Genomic DNA, 17,164 nt, shown 5'->3' with positions numbered 1-17,164 from the left:
TTCCACATGGCTGGGGAGGCCTCAGGAAACTTAAAATCATGGCGGAAGGGGAAGCAGGCATGTCTTATGTGGCAACAGATGAAAGAGAGCATGCAAGAGCAGGGAAAACTGCTTTACAAAACCATCAGATTTCATGAGAACTGATTCACTATCATGAGAACAGCATGGGAGAAACCACCCTTCTGATCCAATCACCTCCCACCTGGTCTCTCCCTCCACATGTGGGGATTATGGGGATTACCATTCAAGATGAGATTTGGGTGGGGACACAGAGCCAAACCATATCAACTAGGTTCTTTTATTATTATTATTATTATTATACTTTAAGTTCTAGGGTACATGTGCACAACATGCAGATTTGTTACGTATGTATACATGTGCCATGTTGGTGTGCTGCACCCATTAACTCATCATTTACATTAAGTATATCTCCTAATGCTATCCCTGCCCCATCCCCCCACCCCACAACAGGCCCCAGTGTGTGATGTTCCCCTTCCTGTGTCCAAGTGTTCTCATTGTTCAATTCTCACCTATGAATGAGAACATGTGGTGTTTGGTTTTCTGTCCTTACGATAGTTTGCTGAGAATGATGGTTTCCAGCTTCATCCATGTCCCTACAAAGGACATGAACTCATCCTTTTTTATGGCTGAATAGTATTCCATGGTGTATATGTGCCACATTTTCTTAATCTATTCTATAATTGATGGACGTTTGGGTTGGTTCCAAGTCTTTGCTATTGTGAATAGTGCCACAGTAAACATATGTGTGCATGTGTCTTTATAGCAGCATGATTTATAATCCTTTGGGTATATACCCAGTAATGGGATGGCTGGGTCAAATGGTATTTCTAGTTCTAGATCCTTGAGGAATCGCCACACTATCTTCCACAATGGTTGAACTAGTTTACAGTCCTACCAACAGTGTAAAAGTGTTCCTGTTTCTCCACGTCCTCTCCAGCACCTGTTGTTTCCTGACTTTGTAATGATCGCCATTCTAACTGGTGTGAGATGGTATCTCATTGTGAGAAAATTTTTGCAATCTACTCATCTGACAAAGGGCTAATATCCAGAATCTACAAATAACTCAAACAAATTTACAAGAAAAAAACAACCCCATCAAAAAGTGGGCAAAGGATATGAACAGACACTTCTCAAAAGAAGACATATTGCCTGGGTTCTAAGTAAGAATGCAGGCCACTTCATGTCTGTGTCATGAGAGCTTTGCACAGACCTCACTGCCTACTGGTACTCACCAGCCTGTCCTGTGATGCCTCACTGGAGTGCTCAGTTGTCTCCGGTTCTTTAGTGCAGGGGTCCCCAACCTTTTTGGCACCAGGGACTGGTTTCATGGAAGACAATTTTTTCCACAGATGGGGCAGGCAGGAGAGAATGGTTTTGGGATAAAACTTTTCCACCTCAGATCATCAGGCATTAGTTAGATTCATAAGGAATGCACAACCTAGATCCCTCACATGCACAGTTCACAGTAGGGTTCATTTTCTATGAGAATCTCATGCCACTGCTGAATTGAAGGGAGGCAGAGCTTAGGCTGTAAGGTAATGCTGTGTGGCCCAGTTTCTAACAGGCCACGGGCTGGTACCAGTCTGCGGCCCTGGAGGTTGGAGACTCCTACTTCAGTGCAGCATCCCCTCCCCACCTGCCTCTTCCCCTGAACTGCTGCCATGTGGAGTCCTCATTCAAGGAAGCACACGGTATTTGCAGAGGTTATAAATTAGTATCCTGTGGTTGGAATCTGACCCATAGATCTCTTTTGTTTTTGCCAATATGTTGTTTTTAAAAGTTTGATTTAATTATCCAAACTTAAAAAATTTAAAAATCAGGAGATGCACACAAAACTCTGAGTATCCTCTTTCTTTCTTTCCTTCTTTCCCTCTTTCTCTTTTCTTTTCTTTCTTTCACAGGGTCTTACTGTGTTGCAATCATGGCTCACTGCAGCCTTGACCACCCGAGCTCAAGCAATCCTCCCACCTGAGCCTCCTGAGTAGCTGAGACTACAGGTGCGTGCCACCATGCCTGGTTAATTTTTGTATTTTTAGCAGACACGGAATTTTACCCTGTTGCCCAGGCTGGTCTTGAACTCCTGGGCTCAAGCGATCTGCCTGCTTTGGTCTCTCAAAGTGCTGAGATTCAGGCAGGAGATTACTGTAATCACCCTGGCCTGAGTCTCCAGTTTCTTTGCAAAAAAAAAAAAAAAAAAAAAAAAGAAGTGAATGATCTGGCTATGCAGGGCTTATATTCCCACAGTGCAATAAGTTATTGGAGTGGGGCCTACGTAGGGCACATTTCTTCCAATTATCCTCTTTCTTCGCCCTTCCCGTTCCCTAATTTATGTTACTGCTTGGTAACATATTTGGTGGTGACGCCTAGTTTGTTGCAAATACAGGATAAGACACAACAGAAAAAACAAGCATAAGGAAAGTAGTGGCTCCCTGTGGACTCTTGCTCCCTGCTCTTGTCCTTGCTGTCTGCAGGGAATTCCTTCCTTGGAACCTGCTTTCAGGCTCTTTTTCTTTTGGACTCTATTTGTGTTAGTATGTCAACTCTGATTTTATCCCTTGTGCTTCCAAGAGGTGTGGGCTGGAGCATTGTTCAGGAAAGCATATGAACTTTGAAATCTGGTCTGTATCTGCAAGACCTGGTTTTGAATCCCAGCCCCATTTCTTACTGCCTTCAGTTCCCTTATCAGTAAAATGAGGGCAATCACCTGTCTTATAGGTTGGTATGAGTATTAAATGGGATTTTTTTAATGTAAAGCATCACGCAGAGGGTAGATCCTCAAATAATAGTGCTCTTGTCCCTCTCTTCTCTCTTTTTTTTCTTTAAATTTTTGTTGTTTCTTCTTTTTCTATTGGTCCATTGGGAGAAGAAACCTCTCTTCTTTCAAGACATGATTCTTTCCCTTTTTTTGTGACTTTGGTGAAACCACTTACTCCTCTTTACTCTTTTTATAAAGCCTACTGTTTTTTCTTCCTTGTAACTTTGTCTTTCCCATCTGTACATTTCACATATTCCCTTTTCTTGGAGTTAGAACTCTCTCATAAAGACTCTCTTATAAGAATAATGGATGACAAGTACATTTATTTTGCTTCGGGAAATTCTATCAGAAGGCCTACCTCTTATCAAATTTCTATAACAATTGTATATAGTTTTGTGATAGAAACTACATTAGCCTTCACAGTAATCTGTTGGGATGCTTTCTGTGTATATGTATGTTTCCCTGTTCATTATATTGTAGAAATAGAGCCGAGGTCAAAGGCTGGAAAGTCATCAGGAGAAAAAATTGGTTGTGGAAGGGCAACACTTCGCCTGAGATCAAAAGGTCCTGCCACCGTGGAAGAAATGGTATGTTATGTTCATTTACTTCCTGTTCTGCTTGGAAATGTTGAGTTAGATAAAATTCCATTCATTCTAATCAAAACTTGGACTTTTAATTCATTGTCTATTTAAACAATCTGGAAATTACTAAAGGTATTTAAAAAGGAAATATAGAAATTAAGGACATGAGATTGTGATCTATAGAAATTCTCAACTACCTGTAGGTGACGTTTCTAGACTGTATAGACAGCTGGACTATCTCAAAAACTTAAGTCAACCAAAGCTCTCTGAGAACCAAGAAAAAGTTTCAGAGCCACCTGTAGGAGTAAACAAAAGAAGATATTGATGATGAAAGATTATATTCATAAACTCCTCTTCTCAAATAAAACACCTGTAGTCATCTTTGACTCTTTTCGTTCATGTCCCATGTCGCTTCCATCAGCAGATTCTAGTGGATCTACCTCTATAAGATACTGGAGTCCAATGACTTCTCACCACCCCTGCCCACCACTGTGCCGCAAGGCACCATCATCTTATCCTGGATTTTGCAGTCACCTTCTGTTTAGTCCACCTGTGTTCACCCTTGCCTTCTTTCCACCTGTGCTCAGCACAACCCTCAGAATGATCCTTAAAATATGCAAGAGAAATTATGTCACTTTTCTGTTCACAACCCTCCAGTGGCTTCCCATGACACTCAGAATAAAAGCTAAAGTCCTCAGAATGACCAACATGACCGAACTCCTTATTTCTTCTCTGTTCTCATTTCCCATCCCTCTGTCCTGGCCTCCTCTGCTTTACTCATGCTGGTTTCCTTGTTGTTCCCAAACACTCCAGGTGTATCCCCATCTCAGGCTCTTGGTACTGCTGTTGTCTGTGCCTGAATGTTTTGCCCATTTATCTGCATAGCTTGCTTGCTTGCCATCATTAGGTTTCTGCCCACATGTTATCTATCTCAAAGGCCTTTCTGAGCATCCTGTATAAACAGCAACTCCCTCCACCCCTCCCACTGCCCACTCTTCCATGCCCTTAATTTTTGTCAAAGCAATTGTATTAGTCTGTTTTCACACTGCTAATAAAGACATACTTGAGACTGGGTAATTTATAAAGAAAAAGAGGTTTAATGGACTCACAGTTCCACATGGCTGGGGAGGCCTCACAATCATGGTGGAAGGTGAAGGAGGAGCAAAGTCACATCTTACATGGCAGCAGGCAAGAGAGCGTGTGCAGGGGAACTGCCCTTTATAAAACCGTCAGATCTCGTGAGACTTATTCACTATCACGAGAACAACGGCATTGGAAAAACCTGCCCCCATGATTCAGTTACCTCCCACCAGGTCCCTCCCACAACATGTGGGGATTATGGGAGCTACAATTCAAGATGAGATTTGGGTGGGGACACAGCCAAACCATATCAGCACTAAACACCCTAGGACTCTATATCGTTGATTAATTTTGTCTACTGTCTAGCTCCTTTGCTCACATGTCTTGTTCACTGCTGCATCCCCAGCACCTAGAATAGGACCTGATATACCAAAGGAATGGAAATCTTTGGTGCATTAATGAATTAATAAACGATTCCTTTTAGTTTGAGAAAAGCAAGGGTTTTTCCCTTTGAATGACTTTGTCTATATATAGGTCAGTGTTTGAGTGAAAAACACCAGAAGGAGAAGTGACAACTAGAGGCAAGAAGGGTGGAGGGAAAAAACTGCAAGGTTGGGGTGGTGATGGTAAGGATTCCGAGTGGCAAGCAGCAGGCCCACAACAGCAGCAAAGGCATGGGGGGCAAAGCCCTCCTGTGGGCAGACGGGATGTTGAGCAGGTGACTGATGCCTGCGAGCTCCGGGGGGCAGGGGCAAGGCACTGGGCCCTTCTAGGATCTCTCTCTATGTGAATGCTGTCCGGGTTCCTATGTGTTTGAAGGAAAAAACAGACAGGTGAACAGTTTTGAGGCTGTTTCACAGAGTGGGATCCCAGAACTTGTTGGGTGACAAGGTCCAGGGTTGGTCATGGGGGTGGTTTGTTGAAGCAGACACTTAAGGAACACATGAGGCCAAGGCTGTCCTTAGGAATGTCGAGTCACCCAGGGTGTTGTCAGTTTTGGGGGGATCTAGAGGAAGATCCTGAGTCAAATGCCTGGGTTCTGGCAGAATGAAAGGACTGATCGGAGGCAAATGGCAATGAAGAGATCTGATAGAGCAAAAAGTGTTTTGAAAAGGAGATATGATGAGGTATGTGAAGGAAACCCAGGGCAGTGACTTCTGGGCGTTTGGAGCCTTTATTTTCCCTCTGTGGCCCAGCACACTGCCTGGTATATTGCTGAAGGCCAGTAAGTGTTTATTGAATGAATAAGCAAATCTCAGTGGAAGAAAGGAATTTATCAGAGAAGGGAAGAACAGAGGGAAGTTGCTGGCTGTGAGGAGCCAGGAGAATGTCAGCTCTGCCTTTTGCTGGAGGCTGTGAGGAAAAATGAGCAGACCTTTAAACAGCTCACAAAGGAAGCAGGTCAGCAGGAAAAACGCCATGTCCCTTCAGGAGGAGGAGCATCTTCTAAGGGTTAAATCATTCATCACTCTTTGTTAAGCACCTGCTGTGGCAAAGGTGCCTGAATGGAAAAAGAGCAGCTTAAGATCTACCTGGGGAGGCAGGAAAGATTCATTCAAAGATAAACGTCTAAAAATCTATTCCTATTTTCATAGTCTGTTTAGTAAAATAGGGCAATTAAAAATAGCTCATAATGAAAGGAAAAAGCTGTTTGGTGCTAATATTAAATTTGATACAAATGACCTAAAATCTAATTTCAAACACTTTAAGGATTTAAAGGATTTATGGGATTTGAAACAAATCACTCCTTTAATCACCTAGCGCAAATTCTGAAAATGGTGTAAGATTCTCTGTATTAGTCCGTTTTCACACTGCTATAAAGAATACCTGAGACTGGGTAATTTATAAAGTAAAGAGGTTTAATCGACTCACATTTCCACATGGCTGGGAGGCCTCAAGAAACTTACAGTCATAGCAGAAGGTGAAGGGGAAGCAAGGCACGTCTTACATGGTGGCAGGAGAGAGTGAGTGTGCAGGAGAAACTGTCACTTTTGAAACCATCAGATCTTGTGAGAACTCCCTCACTATCACGAGAACAGCATGGGGGAAACCACCTCATGATGCAGTCACCTCCCAACAGGTCCCTCCCTTGACACGTGGGGATTGCAATTCAAGATGGGATTTGGGTGGGCACATAGAGCCAAACCATATCAATTCTCCACTTGCATAACCTCATACTTAATTCAATATGTGCTTGCTGAGACAGGCACAATCTAAGTGCTGTTGATACAAAGAAGAATAAAAACTCTGTTTCTCTTCTAAAAGGAGAGAAGCATGAAAAGAAGCTATTACAACCCAGTGGGATAGGGTTAATGGAAGCAGGTGCAGGATACACAGTGTCACAAAGAAGGGGCTGATCAGCCATTGACAGGGATTGGGGAAAGAAAGGAGGTCAGAAGGCTGGGTGAAGTGGCTCACGCCTGTAATCCCAGAACTTTGGGAGACTGATGTGGGTGGGTTACCTGAGGTCAGGAGTTCGAGACTAGCCTGGCCAACATGATGAAACCCCATCTGTACTAAAAACATAAAAATTAACTGGGCACGGTGGCGGGCACCTATAATCCCAGCTACTCGGGAGGCTGAGGCAGGAGAATCACTTGAGCCCGGGAGGCGGAGGTTGCAGTGAGCCGAGATTATGCCATTGCACTCCAGCCTGGGCGACAGAATGAGACTCCATCTCAAAAAAAAAAAAAAAAAAAAAAAGAGGAGGTCAGGAAGTGTTTCTCTCTGGAAGAAATGAGTGAGTGAGTTCAAAATGGGGAAGAAGAGTGTTCTAGGCATGGAACAATATGGGTTTTGGGGACCAGTAAGCTGTTCATGAGATTGGAGTGTGGGGTGCTGGAAGTACTGGTTAGGTAGGGGTGATGAGGCTAGAGGCATAGGCTGGGGTTAGGATGTAAAGGGCCTTGTGGATAATGAGGGAGCCATTTAAGAATTATGAGGGGAGTAACACAATCAGTTTTGTGTTTTAGAAAAATCCCTTAATTCCAGGGTATGGGTTGTTGAGCAGCTTGGATTTGAGAGGGTGAAGACCAAAGGCAGGGAGACAAAATAGGAAACCTCTGCAAATCAGAAAAGATGAGGACTAAACACTGGCAAACAGAATGTGGATGGAGAAGAGGTGAGAGATCCAGATCTGTTCCGTAGCAAATAGGAAATATTAGAATGTTAAAATATTGGTGGCCATTTGTGTATGAGGAGTACTGACACTTGTCACCGTAACTTAAAACGTGCCTGGATAGATATAAAAGTTAATACCTGTTAGTTTGCATAGCCTGTTGCTTTATACAGCCAATTCAAGATACATTGTAATGAAGGCAAGAGCAATATATTGTCTATTATTGTTTTTAAGGTTTAGTTCTTGTAAATAAAAATAGGAGAAAGTTGTACTAATATCTTCAAGGAAATAGATTTTTATTTGCTATAAAATGCATGATTTTAATAAAATTTGAGACTACAAAACAACATATATTTATAACAGTATTGAAATTAACATGAAATTCTTATAATCTAAATAATGAATTCTACATTTGCACGTATAGTTGAGTAGTTAACATCTTTGGGCAATTCCATTTTCAGCTATGATGCCATTTAAAGCCAAGTATTGAAATAAACTGAGCAAGCAGAATTTACCAAATATTAAACCAAAAAGTTAAAGTAATATTTTTACTGAAATGTTTAGTAATCGTTTTGGGAAGAACAAAAATGTTTTGGTACCATTAATACATAACACAAAAATGATTTAAAAAATATTATTTTATCATCTCAGTCTTATAAAATTTCCTTTTTTGGTGTATTTTTATAATGTATACAATATATTAATATGGTAATACAAGTGTAATTTATAAGCAATACATACAATAAAGTTAAAAATACACAGTAAGGGTATTTGTTCAGAAGTGTTTTACTATTGGGATGAGCCATCAAAAGTTTGGAGACCCCGGCCTGCACAATACAGACCAAAGTCCTTTTCATGGTACACAGGACTCCTCAAGATCTAGTCATATTTGTCACTGTGTTCTCCAGCTACATGGGACTTCTAGCATCCCTCTAACATGACTCTGTGACCTTACTTAGACTTTGCCTTTCTATTGCATCCTACTTGAAGTGTCCTCTCCTGCTTATCTCCTCTTCATCATTGAAAACACAGTTCTTGGCTGAGTGTGATGGCTCATGCCTGTAATTCCAGCACTTTAGGAGGCCGAGGTGGGCAGATCACTTGAGTCCAGGAATTCGAGACCAGCCTGGCCAACATGATGAAACCCCGTCTCTACTAAAAAAATACAAAAAATTAGCTGGGCATGATGGCCCACGCCTGTAATCCCAGCTACTTGGGAGGCAGAGGTTGCAGTGAGCTGAGATCACACCACTGCACTTCAGCCTGGGCAACAGAATGAGACTCTGTCTCAAACAAAACAAAACAAGACAAAAAAACCCCACCACAGTTCTTAAGACATCCTTCTTTTTTTCTGAGACAGGGTCTTGTCCTGTTGTCAGGCTGGAGGGCAGTGGCAGAATTATGGCTCACTATAGCCTCGTCATGCTGGGCTCAAGTGATCTTCCCACTTTAGCCTCCTGAGTGGCTGGGACTAAAGGTGCATACCACCACACCTGGTTACTTTTTAATTAAATTAATTAATTAGTAGAGATAGAATCTTGCCATGTTGCCCAGGCTTGTCTAGACCTCTCAGGTTCAAGTGATCCTCCTGTTTCAGCCTCCCAAGTGGCTGGGATTACAAGCATGTGCTACCACACCCAGCTAATTATTTTAATTAATTAATTAATTTTGTTTTGTAGAGATGGAGTCTCACCATGTTGCCTGGGCTGGTCTTGAACTCCTAGGCTGAAGCAACTCTCCCACCTTGGCCTTCCAAAGTGCTGGGATTACAGGCGTGAGCCACTGTACTCAGTCAGGTCACCTTTCTAAAGTCTTCCATGACTGTTAGAGATATAAATTTGCTTCCTCCCCTGTGATGCTTCTGTGCCTTTTATATCCTTTAAAAACTGTTACATGTTATTTATTTTCACATCTGTTTCCTCTTCTAGATTGTTAGCTACTTGGGGATTGTGTTCCTGGCTTTTCTTTTTTGAATCCATAACACTTAGTGCTGACACTAAAAATAAGTATTTACTGTATTGATTTGTATTTAGTTACAGAGCACATTCTAGATATATTTCCATTAAAATTAGCTAAAATGCACAATCATGAACCGGCTCCACATCAGACTTTCTCTTGTGTATGCCCTGACAATCAAGAGATTTTGTTGTATAATATCTTATTTTTCTCTTTTTTTGATAAAGCCTTCTGAAACCAAAGCAAAGGCAATTGAAAAGATTGATGATGTTCTTGAGTTGTACATGGGAATTCGAGATATTGATTTAGGTAAGATTATACTATTTAAAAAAGTCTTATATCTCTTAATCTGCTTAATGTTTATGTCTTGTTTGTACATACAGCCAATTATACTTTTGAAGATAAAAATATTTGTGGTATGATGAAAAGAATAACGGACATAAAGATAAGAATAATGAAGACCTGCTCCTTACCACTTTCTAGCTATGAGGTCTTAGTGCCAAGTAAACTTTAAAACATTTTAGTTAGTTCTTAGTCATTAAACTGTGACTACTATCTCCTTTAGTGTTGTTTGTTTGGATTTAAAAAATATACATAAATGAATTTTGTAGATGATACATATAAAAGGCATTATTATTTGATATATCAGAAGTGCATTGATTGAATTGCACCCTTTAACAGGGTTACTGAAGCCCTATGAACAAGGAATTAGAAATATGAAGAAAGAGGACACACTTGGCATATGACTGAGAAGGGCAGTTGAGCAGTTGAATTTCTGTGTATTTCTTATGTCATCATTAGGCTGTCAGGGTCTTGTTTATCAGTTAAGACTCTACCAGTTGCAAATGACTAAAACAAAAACCAAACAAAAAACCCTAATTCCAGCTGGCTTAAGGAAAAAAAAAAGGAGAAACTTATTGGTTCTTATAATTGAAAAGTCTAGAGCTAGACCTTGACTTCAAGAATGTCTGGATCCCAAGTTCTCATGCTGTCATCAGGATATGATTTCTCTTCTCTCAGTCTTGGCTTCATTTCAGGCCCCTGTGGTATCCCCTGGCGGCTTCAGTCTCTCCCTCATGGGGCCAAAATGACTGCTATTGCTCCACCCTCTGCATCCTCGTGGCATTAAGCACAATGAGAAAGAGGGGAGGACCTCTTCCAAATCATTCAAACAAAATGCCCAATATTGTCTCTGGTTGGTCTGATTGGCTCAAGTGAGCCAGTCACTGAGGCCAAGAGGATGGTAGGTCTGGGTTGAATGCTCTGGAACTGACAGTGACCCTGAAATACAAGGGTCAAGAATGTGAAAAAGGCCTGACCCTTCCCACGCAGAAGCAAGATAAACGTTCCACTAAGTAGGGCAGTTGCATGCTGGGTAGAGAAAAGAGAGTAAATACACACTCCAGTGTGGGGGTTTATGTCTGCATGCATCCACAGGTATGCATTTGAATCAGGTACTTTCTACATTTTTTAAAGGTAAGAACTTGACTATTTTGTTTATCTGCTACCAGGTAGAGTATTTATCCTTTTCTAGTTCCACTCATATTCCATTTTCCTTATAGAATTACCAAAAGACAATTTCCTTATAGAATTACCTTCTAGAAAATTTCCTTATAGAATTACCAAAAGACAAAACAAATTTACCTTAAAAATCTCAATTGGCTTTTATTTGCAACTCTAGTATCAGGCAACACCTCAAAATGAGTGCTCTGATGAGCTGAGCAGAGGAGGTTGACTTTAGAGTCAGAAAATGGCTGAAGAAATCAGAAACATAACAAAAAGTGGGTTCCCGTTGCAAGATTACTTTCTTCGTAAAGGTGAAAACAGAGGGAATTTCCTTATCACGCCAGCTAAAACTGGCCCATTTGGGGATTTGGCTATTACCTCTCTTTCTCCTGATTTCGTGGAAGATCGGATAAACAACTTAGTTTGGCTTAGTGAGTGGAACTTCAGCATGAGTAACTCCATTTTGGTTTGGTCTGTTAGGCCTAGTACAGGAGCTCAGTCCAAACCAATCACCTCCTATAAATTTTATTTAACAATCTATTCTTATTCTTTCTTGCCTATGTGAACTTTTATTTATCCTTTAATTTTTGAGACAGGATCTCACTCTGTCACCCAGGCTTGGAGTGCAGTGGCACAATCATAGCTCACTGCAGCCTTGATCTCCTGGGCCCAAGCACTTCCCCTACCTCAGCCTCCCACGTAGCTAGGACCACAGGTGTGTGCCTCCATACCCGGCTATTTATTTTATTTTACTTTAAAAAATTTTTTTGGTAGAGATGGGGTCTTGCTATGTTGCTCAGGCTCAAGTGATCCCCCTGTCTTGTCTGTCAAAGTGCAGGGAGAGATTACAGGTGTGAGCCATCATTGCCAGCCCTAAGTGAACTTTTAAAATAAAATTTCTGTACTGGATGTACAGATGCTGTCTGCAACTTAAAAACATTGGTAGTTTGTTCCTTGCTCCTTGGAGAAAAATATAAAATTTTCATGTGGATGCTTTTATCCTCTGTGCAGACAGGAAGTTAAAGCTGAAAACCAATGTCTGAGAACTTCTCTTTCCAATCCTTTTGCCTGGCTAATTTTTTTAATTTTAATTTTTGTAGAGATGGGGTCTACTTGTGTTACCTAAGCTGGTCCTGAACTCCTGGGCTCAAGCCATCCTCTTGGCTCGGCCTCCCAAACTGTTGGAATTACAGGCATTGAGCCGCTAAGCCCAGTCTCAGTCTTCTGTTTTGAAACTGCAGCTCTCAAGGAACAATAGAATCCATGCTATGGTCTGGAGTGAATCACAGACACAGGGCCTAGGAAAAGATCTAACTAGGAATAAAGAAAAACATACACATAAACATGAATACTTTTAGACGTATAAGGAAATATGTAACATATAAATAGAGGCATCAACGTGTACATAAATCAAATTTAGAATAGAAATGTTTATTCGCACAACAGTCTAGACTGTGGGCCATTCTTTAATGGTATTTTGCCGTATAGGAGGGAAGCAAATGTATATATGTGTACATGAATTTTTACATATACATACACACATATGCATAGATGTATTTATTCTCACATACAGTAAAAGAGATATGATGTAGTATTGCTTACAGGCATATATATTTGGCTTGAGGCCCTAACCCTAAACCTAACCCTAACCCTAACCCTAACCCTAACCCTAAAAGAGACCAGCCTGGGCAACATAGTGAGATGAGACCCTGTCTCTACTAAAAATACAAAAAAACCCAAAAAAATTAGCTAGGCATTGTGGCATGCACCTGAAGTCCTAGCCACTTGAGAGTCTGAGACAGGAGGATCGCTTGAGTCCAAGAGTTTGAAGCTGCAGTGAGCTAGGATGGTGCCACTGCACTTTAGACTGGGCAACAGAGTGAGACCCTGACTCTAAAAAAAAAAAAAAAAAAAAAACAAATAAATGAAAAAAAAAAAAGAAAAACGAAAATGCAGCTTAAAAAAAGGAAATTCAGGGCACTAAACATTCCTTACAAATTCTTTGTAAATTAACCAGAAATTTATTTGTAAAGTGAATTAGTCATCTGTAACAAATTCCTCTAATTGACATGAAAAGCCATTATCATTACACATGATTAGCAATGTGATCAGTTACCTAGGGAGGTAAAGTGTAAGGAAAGTAATTATTTGAAGAATGTAAACCATTGTTACATTAGGAATTTCTTTCATTATTCAGATCTGATTAGCATGAAATATAAATCACAAGTGTGATACTGATTTAACAGACAAATATATTTACTTGTATAAATATTCTCAGTATTTCTTAGCTTTCAGAAATGTTAATTCTTAATGCAAATTACACTGACATCACATTTTTCTGTATTTGTTAATGTAAGTATGTATTTTGAAAATTTAAAAAGTAATATGGCAACAACGTGACTTAAAACACTATCCTCAAAAAAAGATTAAGAGGTGTTTATTATTTGAAAATGGAAAATAATTTAAATGAATTTTTGTAGAGAGTAATCCTGAAGATGAAAGTGCTTCATTTGATTGTAAAGTTAAGTTGTGAACTATGACTTTTCTACCAGCTAGTGCCAACATGGGTCACCTTGGGATGTTATCCATGAAAAAAAATAAGCATTCTAAAAGACGCTGAGTCCTATAAGACCTCACATGGTCTTGACCTAACTCAGTGGAAAGTTGTATCATACAAGTTTCTTCTTGAATATTTAAAGAAACTGTGTAAGTTGTGTGTAGAACTATAATATTATCTGATGATACCAATTTAGGAGTTTGGAGATCATCCATGCAACTTCAGAATTTTAGGATTTCAAATTTATTGAGATCCTGAGATGTGTGGAAAGAAGATTTGAATGATTGTTTCAAAGTCATTTATTTTATAAAATCTTTTTTTTTCTTTTTAAAAATTTTACTACTTTGCTTTTGGAGCAGATATGAAGTCTGTTATAGCTCTTGAAAAAGTATGCAATAATGGTGTTTTAATAGTGAGAATTACATTTCTTCCTTTCTTCCTAGGATCACTTTTTTTTTTTTTTTCAGACAGAGTCTTGCTCTGTCACCCAGGCTGGAGTGCAGTGGCGCAATCTCGCTCACTGCAACCCCTGCCTCGCGGGTTCAAGCGATTCTCCTGCCTCAGCCTCCTGAGTAGCTGGGATTATAGGCGCCCACCACCATGGCCAGCTAATTTTTTGTATTTTTAGTAGAGATGGGGTTTCACCATGTTGACCAGGCTGGTCCTGAACTCCTGACCTTGTGATCCACCTGCCTCAGCCTCCCAAAGTGCTAGGATTACAGGCATGAACTACCATGCCGGGCCAGATCACTTTCTTTTGATAGTGAATTCGAAACAATGAACACTGTAGAAAGTCATCATTTTCAGATAAAGCCAATGAAGTTTTAGAAATTTTCATTAGAAATCATTCTACATTGACTGCATTTTTGATGTTTGACTTGTGAGTTGTTTGAAAAGCATTGATATTTATAAAAAGTCTTAGGAAAAGTAAGGCCTGAAGACCTTCCATAGAATGAGATGTAATTGCATATTTTATGATTAAACAAACAATAATGATGACTAATCTTTAAACCCTGCTATTTGCCATTTTATAGATTTGAAAACTGAAATTCAGAGAAGTTTGATAACTTGCCCAAAGTCACCGAACAAGTTAAAAACTAAGATTTAATTCTGAAACTTTGATACCAAGATTTTTAACCGTAAAGATTTTTAACTGTAAATATTTTATATTTAAAAGTTCTGTTTAAGTGTTTAAAAAGTTAATGGAAATTATATGTTGATCTGTATCACCAAAACAGCTTTGTCATTAATAATAATGTAAATGTAGTTCGGTGGCAGTAATAAAAATGGCCACTAGAGGTCAGCACTTAGCTGCTATATGTGGTAACAGAAATTCTCTTTACAATTAAAAAAATTCTTTTTGAGATGGGGTCTCACTATGTTGCCCAGGCTGATCTCAAAATCCTGAACTCAAGCAGTCTCCCTGCGTCACCCTCCCAAGTGGCAGAGATTACAGATTAAAAATTTACTATGTTTTTAAATCTATTTTTTTCTTTTTTCTCATGTGTTTCTAAACATTATACTGCAAGAAAATTCTCCTTTTTTTTTTTTTTTTTTTTTTTTTGAGACGGAGTCTTGCTCTGTCACCCAGGCTGGAGTGCAGTGGCGCGATCTCGGCACACTGCAAGCTCCGCCTCCCGGGTTCTCGCCATTCTCCTGCCTCAGCCTCCCGAGTAGCTGGGACCACAGGCGCCTGCTATCATGACCAGCTAATTTTTTGTATTTTTAGTAGAGACGAGGTTTCACCGTGTTAGTCAGGATGGTCTCGATTTCCTGACCTCGTGATCCACCTGCCTCGGCCTCCCAAAGAAAATTCTACTCTTTTAATGGAATATTTTTTGCCAGATTGCATTCAGGTTTATTATTGCAGTATATTGTAATTTTATTATAATCAACAGACGAAAATAATCTTAGTAGCTATCTTATGTTAATGTGCTGTACCTTTATAAAAAGTGTTTTATTTTGCTAAAATTTCTTTTGCTTTTCTCTTACATCAGAGCTATAATATTTTATCAAAAAGGATGAATTTTACCATTTACTTATCCTGTAAAGAGGTCTTAAAAGTTATGTTTACCAAACCCAGCTGAGGATGAGAAATAAAATAAAAAACGGATGTTTATACTTTATGCATTAGGAAAATATATAACATATTTAGCTGCATGCTCCATTTTTGAATTCATATAGCAAATTACTGGTTTTTAAAAGATGTATACAGCACTGTATTACATGCAGTATTTGCAGCACAATTATGTAGCTGTGTAATTGGCATTTTTGTTGCTTCTACAAGATCAGGTTATTTTTTGAAGGCAGATACCATATCTTACTCAGTTTTAATTCCAGCTCTTACCACGGTACCTCTCCAAGAGTAAGTACTTGATAAATGTCTGTTGAGAGTCACAAAAGTAGTGAATTCACAGGGAGCATGAATCCTAATTTTATTAGTTTGGAGCTTTGGCCCTTGGGCAAATTATTAAACTTAGAATCCTAATTTTCACATCTATAAAAGGGGCATAATAAAAATAATCTTATAGGGTTGCCAAGGAATCAAATTAAATAATCTGCATAAAGTTCCTGTCACATCATAAATAATAATGGATGTAGGTATTATCATTCTTAGTGATGATCACTAATGATTATTACTATTAGTCGTTGTAATGGCAGTGGTAATAGAGGGAGAACATGTGGAGCTGTATAACTAGACTTTATCAGCAACTCTGGGCAGTACTGAGTGTGGGGGTTTTTCTTCACTTTTCTGCTGTGCCAGAATGAGTGCATGAGCGAGATTATGCATTTTGGACTGTGAGGTTAGACTATGGGCATCTTGAAGCAGCATTTTCTTTCATTTTTGTGACTAGAAACCCAAAGCAGACATTGCAAGTCAGTGCAGGTCAGATCTACAACATGGAGTTCCCGGGCTTAGTGCACTAGACAATGCTGCTGAGCTTCCTGAGGTATAAAAAAACCATGTACCAAGTTGTTTCTTTTTCCCTCTTATAGCCAAGGATGTGTGTGTGTGTGTGTGTGTGTGTGTGTAGAGAGAGAGAGAGAGAGAGAAATTGATTCAGTGTCCATCAGTGAACATCTGCATCCTTGTCATTGTCTCCCCCAGCCTGTAAGAGTGTCATCTATACTGTTAGTTTCTGTTTCTGAATGGTCTGTACATTTTCTTATGTCTTATCTGTATGCATCTTATTTCTTCCTCAGCTAGCTTTCTTCCTTAACATGTGTTACCCATACGTCATTATAATCTTTAGGTAGTTGTCTTAATAAATGCTACCTGTAAAGCCTATGAGAAAGAGTTAAAATGGTAGAGTAAGCAAAATTCTGAACTGGAGTTCTACTTCAGCAATACTTCACCTTTACATTCTGGCTACTCTTCTTTTACATCCTGGCTGTGAGACCAGAGTTCTGGACTTCACTTTCCCCAATGCATGCTAACTGTGCCTGTGCAAAAAGTATGTAAGTGTAATTACAAACCCTCCTCTTGCACCGCCCATTCACTAGCATTTATTATGCATGAGACACTGAATTAGTTACTATGGGCATAAAAGACTGAGTAAGCTACTCAAGATCTGTTGGGAGTTTATTCT

At 39.6% G+C, this 17,164-nt stretch overlaps 1 protein-coding gene across 1 annotated transcript in view; it reads left to right on the top strand.

Annotated features, from left to right (window-relative positions):
* Nucleotides 1-17,164, top strand: part of GIPC2 (GIPC PDZ domain containing family member 2) — a 92,298-nt gene that overhangs the window by 69,726 nt on the left and 5,408 nt on the right. Inside the window, exons 4-5 of the mRNA XM_054479740.1 lie at nucleotides 3,257-3,363; nucleotides 9,739-9,820. Coding sequence (XP_054335715.1) covers nucleotides 3,257-3,363; nucleotides 9,739-9,820 — 189 coding nt within the window. The remainder of the gene's footprint in view (nucleotides 1-3,256; nucleotides 3,364-9,738; nucleotides 9,821-17,164) is intronic.

This window comes from Pongo pygmaeus, chromosome 1 (assembly GCF_028885625.2).
Source record: "Pongo pygmaeus isolate AG05252 chromosome 1, NHGRI_mPonPyg2-v2.0_pri, whole genome shotgun sequence".
Taxonomy (NCBI): Eukaryota; Metazoa; Chordata; class Mammalia; order Primates; family Hominidae; genus Pongo; species Pongo pygmaeus.
The sequence above is the reverse complement of the archived record's forward strand: the minus strand, read 5'-3'. Positions and strand labels throughout refer to the sequence as shown.